Source organism: Salvelinus alpinus, chromosome 5 (genome assembly GCF_045679555.1).
Source record: "Salvelinus alpinus chromosome 5, SLU_Salpinus.1, whole genome shotgun sequence".
Taxonomy (NCBI): domain Eukaryota; kingdom Metazoa; phylum Chordata; class Actinopteri; order Salmoniformes; family Salmonidae; genus Salvelinus; species Salvelinus alpinus.
The window spans coordinates 11,386,630-11,401,417 of record NC_092090.1 but is presented as its reverse complement, the minus strand read 5'-3'; the positions used below and the strand labels follow the sequence as shown (position 1 = coordinate 11,401,417).

The following is a 14,788-nucleotide window of genomic DNA, read 5'->3' as shown; positions in this document are numbered from 1 at the left end:
CTAGTGCCATCTAGTGGCAGAAAGGTATAATGACAGGCAGCACCAGGTTTTCTGCTTTATTTGGAGGATTTTAATAAATAGCTACATTTTTATATGTTTGAGGTTAATACAAGTGTTATTGGAAACGCTCTAACCACTAGACTACCTGTTGGTTACTAGTCCAACGCTCTAACCACTAGACTACCTGCTGGTTACTAGTCCAACGCTCTAACCACTAGACTACCTGCTGGTTACTAGTCCAACGCTCTAACCACTAGACTACCTGCTGGTTACTAGTCCAACGCTCTAACCACTAGACTACCTGCTGGTTACTAGTCCAACGCTCTAACCACTAGACTACCTGCTGGTTACTAGTCCAACGCTCTAACCACTAGACTACCTGCTGGTTACTAGTCCAACGCTCTAACCACTAGACTACCTGCTGGTTACTAATCCAACGCTCTAACCACTAGACTACCTGCTGGTTACTAGTCCAACGCTCTAACCACTAGACTACCTGCTGGTTACTAGTCCAACGCTCTAACCACTAGACTACCTGCTGGTTACTAGTCCAACGCTCTAACCACTAGACTACCTGCTGGTTACTAGTCCAACGCTCTAACCACTAGACTACCTGCTGGTTACTAGTCCAATGCTCTAACCACTAGACTACCTGCTGGTTACTAGTCCAACGCTCTAACCACTAGACTACCTGCTGGTTACTAGTCCAACGCTCTAACCACTAGACTACCTGCTGGTTACTAGTCCAACGCTCTAACCACTAGACTACCTGCTGGTTACTAGTCCAATGCTCTAACCACTAGACTACCTGCTGGTTACTAGTCCAATGCTCTAACCACTAGACTACCTGCTGGTTACTAGTCCAACGCTCTAACCACTAGACTACCTGCTGGTTACTAGTCCAACGCTCTAACCACTAGACTACCTGCTGGTTACTAGTCCAACGCTCTAACCACTAGACTACCTGCTGGTTACTAGTCCAACGCTCTAACCACTAGACTACCTGCTGGTTACTAGTCCAACGCTCTAACCACTAGACTACCTGCTGGTTACTAGTCCAACGCTCTAACCACTAGGCTACCTGCTGGTTACTAGTCCAACGCTCTAACCACTAGGCTACCTGCTGGTTACTAGTCCAACGCTCTAACCACTAGACTACCTGCTGGTTACTAGTCCAACGCTCTAACCACTAGACTACCTGCTGGTTACTAGTCCAACGCTCTAACCACTAGACTACCTGCTGGTTACTAGTCCAATGCTCTAACCACTAGACTACCTGCTGGTTACTAGTCCAACGCTCTAACCACTAGACTACCTGCTGGTTACTAGTCCAATGCTCTAACCACTAGACTACCTGCTGGTTACTAGTCCAACGCTCTAACCACTAGACTACCTGCTGGTTACTAGTCCAACGCTCTAACCACTAGACTACCTGCTGGTTACTAGTCCAACGCTCTAACCACTAGACTACCTGCTGGTTACTAGTCCAATGCTCTAACCACTAGACTACCTGCTGGTTACTAGTCCAATGCTCTAACCACTAGACTACCTGCTGGTTACTAGTCCAACGCTCTAACCACTAGACTACCTGCTGGTTACTAGTCCAATGCTCTAACCACTAGACTACCTGCTGGTTACTAGTCCAATGCTCTAACCACTAGACTACCTGCTGGTTACTAGTCCAACGCTCTAACCACTAGACTACCTGCTGGTTACTAGTCCAACGCTCTAACCACTAGACTACCTGCTGGTTACTAGTCCAATGCTCTAACCACTAGACTACCTGCTGGTTACTAGTCCAACGCTCTAACCACTAGACTACCTGCTGGTTACTAGTCCAACGCTCTAACCACTAGACTACCTGCTGGTTACTAGTCCAACGCTCTAACCACTAGACTACCTGCTGGTTACTAGTCCAATGCTCTAACCACTAGACTACCTGCTGGTTACTAGTCCAATGCTCTAACCACTAGACTACCTGCTGGTTACTAGTCCAACGCTCTAACCACTAGACTACCTGCTGGTTACTAGTCCAATGCTCTAACCACTAGACTACCTGCTGGTTACTAGTCCAATGCTCTAACCACTAGACTACCTGCTGGTTACTAGTCCAACGCTCTAACCACTAGACTACCTGCTGGTTACTAGTCCAACGCTCTAACCACTAGACTACCTGCTGGTTACTAGTCCAATGCTCTAACCACTAGACTACCTGCTGGTTACTAGTCCAATGCTCTAACCACTAGACTACCTGCTGGTTACTAGTCCAATGCTCTAACCACTAGACTACCTGCTGGTTACTAGTCCAACGCTCTAACCACTAGACTACCTGCTGGTTACTAGTCCAACGCTCTAACCACTAGACTACCTGCTGGTTACTAGTCCAACGCTCTAACCACTAGACTACCTGCTGGTTACTAGTCCAACGCTCTAACCACTAGACTACCTGCTGGTTACTAGTCCAACGCTCTAACCACTAGACTACCTGCTGGTTACTAGTCCAACGCTCTAACCACTAGACTACCTGCTGGTTACTAGTCCAACGCTCTAACCACTAGACTACCTGCTGGTTACTAATCCAACGCTCTAACCACTAGGCTACCTGCTGGTTACTAGTCCAACGCTCTAACCACTAGACTACCTGCTGGTTACTAGTCCAACGCTCTAACCACTAGACTACCTGCTGGTTACTAGTCCAACGCTCTAACCACTAGACTACCTGCTGGTTACTAGTCCAACGTTCTAACCACTGGGCTACTTGCCGCCCCGTTATGATGTTGCAACATAATCTTGGGACTGTTATGTCACCCCCTCCCTTCTCAACCTGCCCCAGCCAGCCCCCTTCCCTCCCTCCACATACTGAATGTTGTGTTTAAACCTAGACCCCCAGCCAGTCCCCTTCCCTCCCTCCACATACTGAATGTTGTGTTTAAACCTAGACCCCCAGCCAGCCCCTTCCCTCCCTCCACATACTGAATGTTGTGTTTAAACCTAGACCCCCAGCCAGCCCCCTCCCTCCCTCCACATACTGAATGTTGTGTTTAAACCTAGACCCCCAGCCAGCCCCCTTTCCTCCACATACTGAATGTTGTGTTTAAACCTAGACCCCCAGCCAGCCCCCTTCCCTCCCTCCACATACTGAATGTTGTGTTTAAACCTAGACCCCCAGCCAGCCCCCTTCCCTCCCTCCACATACTGAATGTTGTGTTTAAACCTAGACCCCCAGACAGCCCCTTCCCTCCCTCCACATACTGAATGTTGTGTTTAAACCTAGACCCCCAGCCAGCCCCCCTCCCTCCCTCCACATACTGAATGTTGTGTTTAAACCTAGACCCCCAGCCAGCCCCCTTCCCTCCCTCCCTCCACATACTGAATGTTGTGTTTAAACCTAGACCCCCAGCCAGCCCCCTTCCCTCCACATACTGAATGTTGTGTTTAAACCTAGACCCCCAGACAGCCCCCTTCCCTCCCTCCACATACTGAATGTTGTGTTTAAACCTAGACCCCCAGCCAGCCCCCCTCCCTCCCTCCACATACTGAATGTTGTGTTTAAACCTAGACCCCCAGCCAGCCCCCTTCCCTCCCTCCACATACTGAATGTTGTGTTTAAACCTAGACCCCCAGCCAGCCCCCCTCCCTCCCTCCACATACTGAATGTTGTGTTTAAACCTAGACCCCCAGCCAGCCCCCTTCCCTCCCTCCACATACTGAATGTTGTGTTTAAACCTAGACCCCCAGCCAGCCCCCTTCCCTCCCTCCACATACTGAATGTTGTGTTTAAACCTAGACCCCCAGACAGCCCCCTTCCCTCCACATACTGAATGTTGTGTTTAAACCTAGACCCCCAGCCAGCCCCCCTCCCTCCCTCCACATACTGAATGTTGTGTTTAAACCTAGACCCCCAGCCAGCCCCCTCCCTCCCTCCACATACTGAATGTTGTGTTTAAACCTAGACCCCCAGCCAGCCCCCTTCCCTCCCTCCACATACTGAATGTTGTGTTTAAACCTAGACCCCCAGACAGCCCCCCTCCCTCCACATACTGAATGTTGTGTTTAAACCTAGACCCCCAGCCAGCCCCCTTCCCTCCCTCCACATACTGAATGTTGTGTTTAAACCTAGACCCCCAGCCAGCCCCCCTCCCTCCCTCCACATACTGAATGTTGTGTTTAAACCTAGACCCCCAGCCAGCCCCCCTCCCTCCACATACTGAATGTTGTGTTTAAACATAGACCCCCAGACAGCCCCCTTCCCTCCCTCCACATACTGAATGTTGTGTTTAAACCTAGACCCCCAGCCAGCCCCCTCCCTCCCTCCACATACTGAATGTTGTGTTTAAACCTAGACCCCCAGCCAGCCCCCTTCCCTCCCTCCACATACTGAATGTTGTGTTTAAACCTAGACCCCCAGCCAGCCCCCTTCCCTCCACATACTGAATGTTGTGTTTAAACCTACACCCCCCAGCCAGCCCCCTTCCCTCCCTCCACATACTGAATGTTGTGTTTAAACCTAGACCCCCAGCCAGCCCCCTTCCCTCCCTCCACATACTGAATGTTGTGTTTAAACCTAGACCCCCAGCCAGCCCCCCTCCCTCCACATACTGAATGTTGTGTTTAAACCTAGACCCCCAGCCAGCCCCCTTCCCTCCCTCCACATACTGAATGTTGTGTTTAAACCTAGACCCCCAGACAGCCCCCTTCCCTCCACATACTGAATGTTGTGTTTAAACCTAGACCCCCAGACAGCCCCCCTCCCTCCCTCCACATACTGAATGTTGTGTTTAAACCTAGACCCCCAGACAGTCTCCTTCCCTCCCTCCACATACTGAATGTTGTGTTTAAACCTAGACCCCCAGACAGTCTCCTTCCCTCCCTCCACATACTGAATGTTGTGTTTAAACCTAGACCCCCAGACAGTCTCCTTCCCTCCCTCCACATACTGAATGTTGTGTTTAAACCTAGACCCCCAGACAGTCTCCTTCCCCCCCTCCACATACTGAATGTTGTGTTTAAACCTAGACCCCCAGCCAGCCCCCCTTCCCTCCCTCCACATACTGAATGTTGTGTTTAAACCTAGACCCCCAGACAGCCCCCTTCCCTCCCTCCACATACTGAATGTTGTGTTTAAACCTAGACCCCCAGCCAGCCCCCTTCCCTCCACATACTGAATGTTGTGTTTAAACCTAGACCCCCAGCCAGCCCCCCTCCCTCCCTCCACATACTGAATGTTGTGTTTAAACCTAGACCCCCAGCCAGCCCCCTTCCCTCCCTCCACATACTGAATGTTGTGTTTAAACCTAGACCCCCAGCCAGCCCCCTTCCCTCCACATACTGAATGTTGTGTTTAAACCTAGACCCCCAGCCAGCCCCCTTCCCTCCACATACTGAATGTTGTGTTTAAACCTAGACCCCCAGCCAGCCCCCTTCCCTCCCTCCACATACTGAATGTTGTGTTTAAACCTAGACCCCCAGCCAGCCCCCCTCCCTCCCTCCACATACTGAATGTTGTGTTTAAACCTAGACCCCCAGACAGCCCCCCTCCCTCCCTCCACATACTGAATGTTGTGTTTAAACCTAGACCCCCAGCCAGCCCCCTTCCCTCCCTCCACATACTGAATGTTGTGTTTAAACCTAGACCCCCAGCCAGCCCCCTTCCCTCCCTCCACATACTGAATGTTGTGTTTAAACCTAGACCCCCAGACAGTCCCCTTCCCTCCCTCCACATACTGAATGTTGTGTTTAAACCTAGACCCCCAGCCAGCCCCCTTCCCTCCCTCCACATACTGAATGTTGTGTTTAAACCTAGACCCCCAGACAGCCCCCTTCCCTCCCTCCACATACTGAATGTTGTGTTTTAACCTAGACCCCCAGCCAGCCCCCTTCCCTCCCTCCACATACTGAATGTTGTGTTTAAACCTAGACCCCCAGACAGCCCCCTTCCCTCCCTCCACATACTGAATGTTGTGTTTAAACCTAGACCCCCAGCCAGCCCCCTTCCCTCCACATACTGAATGTTGTGTTTAAACCTAGACCCCCAGCCAGCCCCCTTCCCTCCCTCCACATACTGAATGTTGTGTTTAAACCTAGACCCCCAGCCAGCCCCCTTCCCTCCCTCCACATACTGAATGTTGTGTTTAAACCTAGACCCCCAGCCAGCCCCCTTCCCTCCCTCCACATACTGAATGTTGTGTTTAAACCTAGACCCCCAGACAGCCCCCTTCCCTCCCTCCACATACTGAATGTTGTGTTTAAACCTAGACCCCCAGCCAGCCCCCTTCCCTCCCTCCACATACTGAATGTTGTGTTTAAACCTACACCCCCAGCCAGCCCCCCTCCCTCCCTCCCTCCCTCCACATACTGAATGTTGTGTTTAAACCTAGACCCCCAGCCAGCCCCCTTCCCTCCCTCCACATACTGAATGTTGTGTTTAAACCTAGACCCCCAGCCAGCCCCCCTCCCTCCCTCCACATACTGAATGTTGTGTTTAAACCTAGACCCCCAGCCAGCCCCCTTCCCTCCCTCCACATACTGAATGTTGTGTTTAAACCTAGACCCCCAGCCAGCCCCCCTTCCCTCCCTCCACATACTGAATGTTGTGTTTTAACCTAGACCCCCAGCCAGCCCCCTTCCCTCCCTCCACATACTGAATGTTGTGTTTAAACCTAGACCCCCAGCCAGCCAGCCCCCCTCCCTCCACATACTGAATGTTGTGTTTAAACCTAGACCCCCAGCCAGCCCCCTTCCCTCCCTCCACATACTGAATGTTGTGTTTAAACCTAGACCCCCAGCCAGCCCCCTTCCCTCCACATACTGAATGTTGTGTTTAAACCTAGACCCCCAGCCAGTCCCCTTCCCTCCCTCCACATACTGAATGTTGTGTTTAAACCTAGACCCCCAGCCAGCCCCCTTCCCTCCCTCCACATACTGAATGTTGTGTTTAAACCTAGACCCCCAGCCAGCCCCCTTCCCTCCCTCCACATACTGAATGTTGTGTTTAAACCTAGACCCCCAGCCAGTCCCCTTCCCTCCCTCCACATACTGAATGTTGTGTTTAAACCTAGACCCCCAGCCAGTCCCCTTCCCTCCCTCCACATACTGAATGTTGTGTTTAAACCTAGACCCCCAGCCAGCCAGCCCCCCTCCCTCCACATACTGAATGTTGTGTTTAAACCTAGACCCCCAGCCAGCCCCCCTCCCTCCCTCCACATACTGAATGTTGTGTTTAAACCTAGACCCCCAGCCAGCCCCCTTCCCTCCCTCCACATACTGAATGTTGTGTTTAAACCTAGACCCCCAGCCAGCCCCCTTCCCTCCCTCCACATACTGAATGTTGTGTTTAAACCTAGACCCCCAGCCAGCCCCCTTCCTTCCCTCCACATACTGAATGTTGTGTTTAAACCTAGACCCCCAGACAGCCCCCCTCCCTCCACATACTGAATGTTGTGTTTAAACCTAGACCCCCAGCCAGCCCCCTTCCCTCCACATACTGAATGTTGTGTTTAAACCTAGACCCCCAGCCAGCCCCCTTCCCTCCCTCCACATACTGAATGTTGTGTTTAAACCTAGACCCCCAGCCAGCCCCCTTCCCTCCCTCCACATACTGAATGTTGTGTTTAAACCTAGACCCCCAGCCAGCCCCCTCCCTCCCTCCACATACTGAATGTTGTGTTTAAACCTAGACCCCCAGCCAGCCCCCCTCCCTCCCTCCACATACTGAATGTTGTGTTTAAACCTAGACCCCCAGCCAGCCCCCCTCCCTCCCTCCACATACTGAATGTTGTGTTTAAACCTAGACCCCCAGCCAGCCCCCCTCCCTCCACATACTGAATGTTGTGTTTAAACCTAGACCCCCAGCCAGCCCCCCTCCCTCCACATACTGAATGTTGTGTTTAAACCTAGACCCCCAGCCAGCCCCCCTCCCTCCACATACTGAATGTTGTGTTTAAACCTAGACCCCCAGCCAGCCCCCCTCCCTCCACATACTGAATGTTGTGTTTAAACCTAGACCCCCAGCCAGCCCCCTTCCCTCCACATACTGAATGTTGTGTTTAAACCTAGACCCCCAGCCAGCCCCCCTCCCTCCACATACTGAATGTTGTGTTTAAACCTAGACCCCCAGACAGCCCAACACATTGAGAAAAACAGTCTAACTCAGCTCGAGACATGTTTTAAAAATGTCAAAATCACAGGCGTACATACATCCCCACTTGAAAATAAGTGCTTATTCCAGGACCAAGTTGGAAAAAAGGACAACAGAAGATCAACATATCACAAATAATCAGCTGACGGTCAAAACAACCAGATTATGTATTTTTTTCATTTTTTACCTTTATTTAACTGATACGGCTTAACCTATACATGTATAGATTATAGATCTCCTTAACATTGGTACTGAAGGTAAATTCATGTATTGATTATAGATCTTAACATTGGTATTGAAGGTAAAGTCATGTATAGATTATAGATCTTAACATTGGTATTGAAGGTAAAGTCATGTATTGATTATAGATCTTAACATTGGTATTGAAGGTAAAGTCATGTATAGATTATAGATCTTAACATTGGTATTGAAGGTAAAGTCACGTATTGATTATAGATCTTAACATTGGTATTGAAGGTAAAGTCACGTATTGATTATAGATCTTAACATTGGTATTGAAGGTAAAGTCATGTATAGATTATAGATCTTAACATTGGTATTGAAGGTAAAGTCATGTATTGATTATAGATCTTAACATTGGTATTGAAGGTAAAGTCATGTATAGATTATAGATCTTAACATTGGTATTGAAGGTAAAGTCACGTATTGATTATAGATCTTAACATTGGTATTGAAGGTAAAGTCACGTATTGATTATAGATCTTAACATTGGAATTGAATGTATTTTAGATGAAAACACGTTTTTTTATTAGCAAGGGAGTGCAGTAGACTAGTGTACACTGAAGAGGTTATTTTCCAGGGTAGTAAAATTACACTGATAGATGACATTATTGATTAGGCCTAATGATTTATGTCTCAGTATCAGGCTCAACCATTTTCAAATCGGTCACAAAAGGCTACGTGTGCACCCCATTTCCTTAATAGTGCACTACCCTATGGGCCCTGGTCAAAAGTAGAGCACTATTTAGGGAATAGGGCCCCGGTCAAAAGTAGGGCACTATTTAGGGAATAGGGTTCTGGTCAAAAGTAGGGCACTATATAGGGGATAGGGTGCTATTTGGGATACAACCTAAGTATGTAGTTCAGAACACTCCTTTATCAAATAGTTAGTCATCAATCATGCCAGCTGCTTCTCTCAAAAGGAGAAAATAAAAGGAGGTGAGTTTAAATAGAAGAGGAGAATCCCCCTCGTCACCATGTTCATGTACAATGTGTTTAGTGTTTCATGTGCAACATCAGTAGAAAGCTGTTCATATTACTGTATGTACAGATAAGTCCCTCTACCTAACTAAACATCCATACACAGTGCATTTGGAAAGTACTCAGACCCCTTTCCTTTTCCCACATTGTCACAGTACAGCCTTATTCTAAAATGTATTAAATTAAAACGGCAATCTACTCACAATACACTATTAGAACAAAGCAAAAACAGGTTTTTAGACATTTTGGCAAATTTATTACAAATAAAATAACAGAAATACTTTATTTAGGTGACCAAGAACCCGATGGTCACTCTGACAGAGCTCCAGAGTTCCTCTGTGGAGATGGGAGAACCTTCCAGAAGGACAACCATCTCTGTAGCACACCACCAATCAGGCCTTTATGGTAGAGTGGCCAGACGGAAGACACTCCTCAGTAAAAGACAACATGACAGCCCGCTTGTTTCTCATCAGACCATGAGAAACAAGATTCTCTGGCCTGAATGCCAAGTGTCACGTCTGGAGGAAACCTGGCACCATCCCTATGGTGAAGCATGGTGGTGGCAGCATCATGCTGTGGGGATGTTTTTCAGTGGCAGGGGCTGGGAGACTAGTCAGGACCGAGGCAAAGATAAACGGAGCAAAGTACAGAGAATCCCTTGATGAAAACCTGTTCCAGAGCATTCAGGACCTCAGAATGGGGCAAAGGTTCACCTTCCAACAGGACAACGACCCTAAGTACACAGCCAAGACAACGCAAACGTGGCTTTTGGACAAGTCTCTAAATGTCCTTGAGTGGCGCAGCCAGAGCCCGGACTTGAACCTGATTGAACATCTCTGGAGAGATCTGAAAAAAGCTGTGAGCCGACGCTCCCCATCCAACCTGACAGAGCTTGAGAAGTTCTGCAGAAAATGGGAGAAACTCCCCAAATACAGGTGTGCCAAGCTTGTAGCGTCATACCCAAGAAGACTTGATGCTGTAATCGCTGCCAAAGGTGCTTCAACAAAGTACTGAGTAAAGGGTCTGAATACTTATGTAAATGTGATATCAGTTTTTTTATTTTGAATAAATTAGCAAACATTTATAAAAACCTGTTTTTGCTTTGTCATTATGGGGTATTGTGTGTAGATTAATGAGGAGAAGAAAAAAACAATTGAATACATTTGCTGTAACGTAATAAAATGTGGAAAAAGTCAAGGGGTCTGAAAACTTTCCGAAGGCACTGTACGTCACACTAAACGTCCCTGTACGTCACTCGTCCTAACTAAACGTCCCTGTACGTCACTCGTCCTAACTAAACGTCCCTGTACGTCACTCGTCCTAACTAAACGTCCCTGTACGTCACTCGTCCTAACTAAACGTCCCTGTAAGTCACTCGTCCTAACTAAACGTCCCTGTACGTCACTCGTCCTAACTAAACGTCCCTGTACGTCACTCGTCCTAACTAAACGTCCCTATACGTCACACTAAACGTCCCTGTACGTCACTCTTCACTAGAAGATTCACAGTACATGGAAGCTTAAATAAGGTCTGTGTATACTAACAGAAGTCCACTCCACACAGACTCAACTGAAACCCAGAACTAGCAGAAGTACTAACAGAAGTCCGTCCACTCCACAGACTCAACTGAAACCCAGAACTAGCAGAATTACAACGTTGCCGTGTTAAGAACAGGGTTTTAAGCTGCGGTGATTGGAACAGGGAACCCTCTCCCTGCTCTCTGGTTTAATAAGAATAGACGTTGTGTTTTAACAGCTGTTGAGTCCTCTATGAGTTGAAGCATTGGAGTGCCTGAGTCGCTCCCTTTCCTACACACGCCCAGTCACTAACCCACCCAGTCACTAACCCACCCTTCCACCACACACTACAGCATGTCCCTCTCTTTCCACACATCCACATTTCAACCTCTGTCAGTTCAGTCTACCAAAACCACCAAACCTTGCCAGTTCAGTTATCCAAAACCTACAAACCTTGCGTGGACATACTAGTGAATTTTTGCTTAGACCATGATTTTTCTCCTTAAAAATAAATCTGGCTCCCAATGGTATTGAAAACATCCACCGTGGAGATCACGCCACCACCCCGGACAAGCAGTGGACGGTAAATGACTGCTATTTGACAACACCACGAGAGTCATCGCCTTTTACAATGTATGAATAACAAAGTTACAATATAATCCTCCTACTTTGTTAATTGAAAAGTACATGGATGTGTGTTAAATGGATAAGAAAAAACACGGAACTTGATCATATATGCGAAAACCGTCATTTGTTATGATGCCACTTGCCTAGTCAAGGAAGCATCATGCAAAAAATATATTGATGAAACTCCACTTAGACCATGGGTAACAAATTAAACCAATCAGTTGGAAGCAAATTTACCTAATGAACAAATGTGATTGGATGGTGGCTCTAAGTTATCTGATAGGTTGATTTGTTATCGGATATAATCATCTGCTTAGCTGGCCTTCCTCAGCGTGGTGGCTAATTAGCATCGTGGCTAATTTGGCCAGGTTGGCCTGAGAGAAAAAGATAGCAGCTATTTTAGACTAATGGTTTAAACCACAAGTATGACCCCTGGCAGTTCAGTTCAGTTCCTTTCTCCCACCAGCAGAGGAAGCTGAGTCAAAGCAGCCTGCATGTTAGCTAGCCTTTATGTCGCCTTTATGTAGCCTCATAGCTCCTAGCAGTGTTGCAGCTCTGCCCTCACAGGGAGGAGAAGAAGAAGATGTACGCTGCGGAGGACTTGACGGTGGAGGTGGAGATTTCGGAGACCTCGTGGTCGTCAAACTTGTACCAGCGCTGTTTCATGGCGTTCTTACAGTAGGCTGTGTAGTGACCCCCGTCCAGACCGCCATAATGGTTCTGTTACAGGAGGACACAGAGGGTTAACGGCCTGTTCATTTACACACACACACACACACACACACACACACACACACACACACACACACACACACAACACACACACACACACACACAACCAGTCAAAAGTTTGGCAACACCTCCTGAGTTGAGGGTTTTTCTTTATTTTTAATATTTTCTACATTGTAGAATAATAGTGAAGACATCAAAACTATGAAATAACACATATGGAATCATGTAGTAAACAAAAAAAGTGTTAAACAAATCACAATATATTTTCTATTTGATATTCTTCAAAGTAGCCACCCTTTGCCTTGATAACAGCTTTGAACACTCTTGGCATTCTCTCAATCAGCTCCATAAGGAATGATTTTCCAACAAAACAAAACTACTTCGGGAATGGATTTTTCTCAGGTTTTCGCCTGCCAAATCAGTTCTGTTATACTCACAGACACTATTTTAACAGTTTTGGAAACTTTAGAGTGTTTCCTATCCAAATCTACCAGTTATATACATATCATATCTTCTGGGCCCGAGTAGCAGGCAGTTTAATTTGGGCATGCTAATCATCCAAAATTCTGAATGCTGCCCCCTACCCTAGTGAAGTTAACACTTTTTTGGTTACTACATGATTCCATATGTGTTATTTCATAGTTTTGATGTCTTCACTATTATTCTACAATGTAGAAAATATTAAAAATAAAGAAAAACCCTTGAATGAGTAGGTGTGTCCACACTTTTGACTGGTACTGTATATACACATACATACACACATACATACAAAACAGATATCACACAACATTGAGATAATAAATCTGATAACTCTTTCAGACCTGGTGAAGTACATGTCCAATCCTTTCAAAGCTTGGAGTTTGGGGACTTTTTCCCCCATTGGATCCATTGTAATAAGTCAGGCACTGATTAATTATGTGTCATTAATATACACTACATGACCAAAAGTATGTGGACACCTGCTCATCAAACATCTCATTCCAAAATCCTGGGCATTAATATGGAGTTGGTCCTCGCCCTTTGCTGCTATAACAGCCTCCACTCTTCTGGGAAGGCTTTCTAATAGATGTTGGAACATTCCTGCGGGGACTTGCTTCCATTCAACCTCAATAGCATTATTAGTGAGGTTGTGCACTGATGTTGGGCGATTAGGTCTGGCTCGCAGTTGGCATTCCAATTCATCCCAAAGGTGTTCGATGAGGTTGAGATCAGGGCTCTGGCCCGAACCATGAAAAACAGCCCCAGAACATTATTTCTCCTACACCAAACTTTACAGTTGGCACTATGCATTCGGGCAGGTAGTGTTCTCCTGGCATCCGCCAAACCCAGATTCATCCGTCGGACTGCCAGATGGTGAAGTGTGATTCATTACTCCAGAGAACGAGTTTCCACTGCTCCAGAGTCCAATGGCGGCGAGCTTTACACCCTCCAGCCTGACGCTTGGCATTGCCCATGGTGATCTTAAGCTTATGTGCGGCTGCTCGGCCATGGAAATCCATTTCATGAATCTCCCGACTAACAGTTATTGTGCTGACGTTGCTTCCAGAGGCAGTTTGGAACTTGGTAGTGAGTGTTGCAACCGAGGACAGACGATTATTTACGTTCTACGTGCTTCAGCACTCACCGGTCCCGTTCTGTGAGCTTGTGGCCTCCCACTTCGTGGCTGAGCCGTTGTTGCTCCTAGACGTTTCCACTTCACAATAACAGCACTTACAGTTGACCGGGGCAGCTCTAGCAGGACAGAAATTTGACGAACTGACTTGTTGGAAAGGTGGCATCCTATGATGGTGCCACGTTGAAAGTCACTGACCTCTTCAGTAAGGCCATTCTACTGCCAATGTTTGTCTATGGAGCTTGCGTGGCTGTGTACTCGATTTTATACACCTGTCAGCAACGGGTGTGGCTGAAATAGCAGAATCCACCAATTTGAAGGGGTGTCCACATACTTTAGTATATATAGTGCATGTAATTTACCAAAGGCTTTTATCCAGAGCGACAGTAGTTGATGGGGGCATACATTTTGGTATGAGTGGCCGCTGGGGGAATGGAACCCACGACCCTGTCGTTACCAGACCCATGGTCTACCAACGGAGCCACACAGGACCAGAAGACACACAGCAAAGTATTTGACTGCAGTGTTTCCAGGCAGATGCTAGTAGTAGTACTTACAGACACTCCAAACAGGTTGTATCTCTTGAGGCTGGCTCTGGGTCCGATGACATACTGACTGAGGTCTAGATTCTCCAGAGGGAAGTCTACTGCCGTCTGCAGCTTCTGCTTCCAACGGCCCTCGTACGAGAACCTACAAGAGACGGCAGTAATGGGGTTAATACACATTGTTATCGGTGTGTGTGTGTGTGTCATCACGTGTCATTTGAAATGCACACGGTGTTGTCAATAGGTACCGTTTAAGGTGAACCAGTATGATGGGCGGAACCTTCCAGATCTCCAGCTTCTTGATGGAGTCTCTGAGAGCTTTACAGTGTCGACAGAACACCTTGTTCTGGTCGGTCAGCTTCTCCTCCTTAGAAAACAGCTTCAGACAGTCCTGGAA

At 47.5% G+C, this 14,788-nt stretch overlaps 1 protein-coding gene across 2 annotated transcripts in view; it reads right to left on the bottom strand.

Annotated features, from left to right (window-relative positions):
- Nucleotides 1-8,148: 8,148 nt before the first annotated feature.
- The window catches only part of usp8 (ubiquitin specific peptidase 8), a 45,638-nt gene continuing 38,998 nt past the window's right edge, over nucleotides 8,149-14,788 (bottom strand). For both annotated transcript variants that reach the window (XM_071400575.1, XM_071400576.1), the window contains 3 exons: nucleotides 14,640-14,782; nucleotides 14,404-14,536; nucleotides 8,149-12,222 (listed from right to left, as the gene is read on the bottom strand). In XM_071400575.1, the coding sequence (XP_071256676.1) occupies nucleotides 12,064-12,222; nucleotides 14,404-14,536; nucleotides 14,640-14,782 (435 nt within the window). In that variant the 3' untranslated portion in view covers nucleotides 8,149-12,063. The remainder of the gene's footprint in view (nucleotides 12,223-14,403; nucleotides 14,537-14,639; nucleotides 14,783-14,788) is intronic.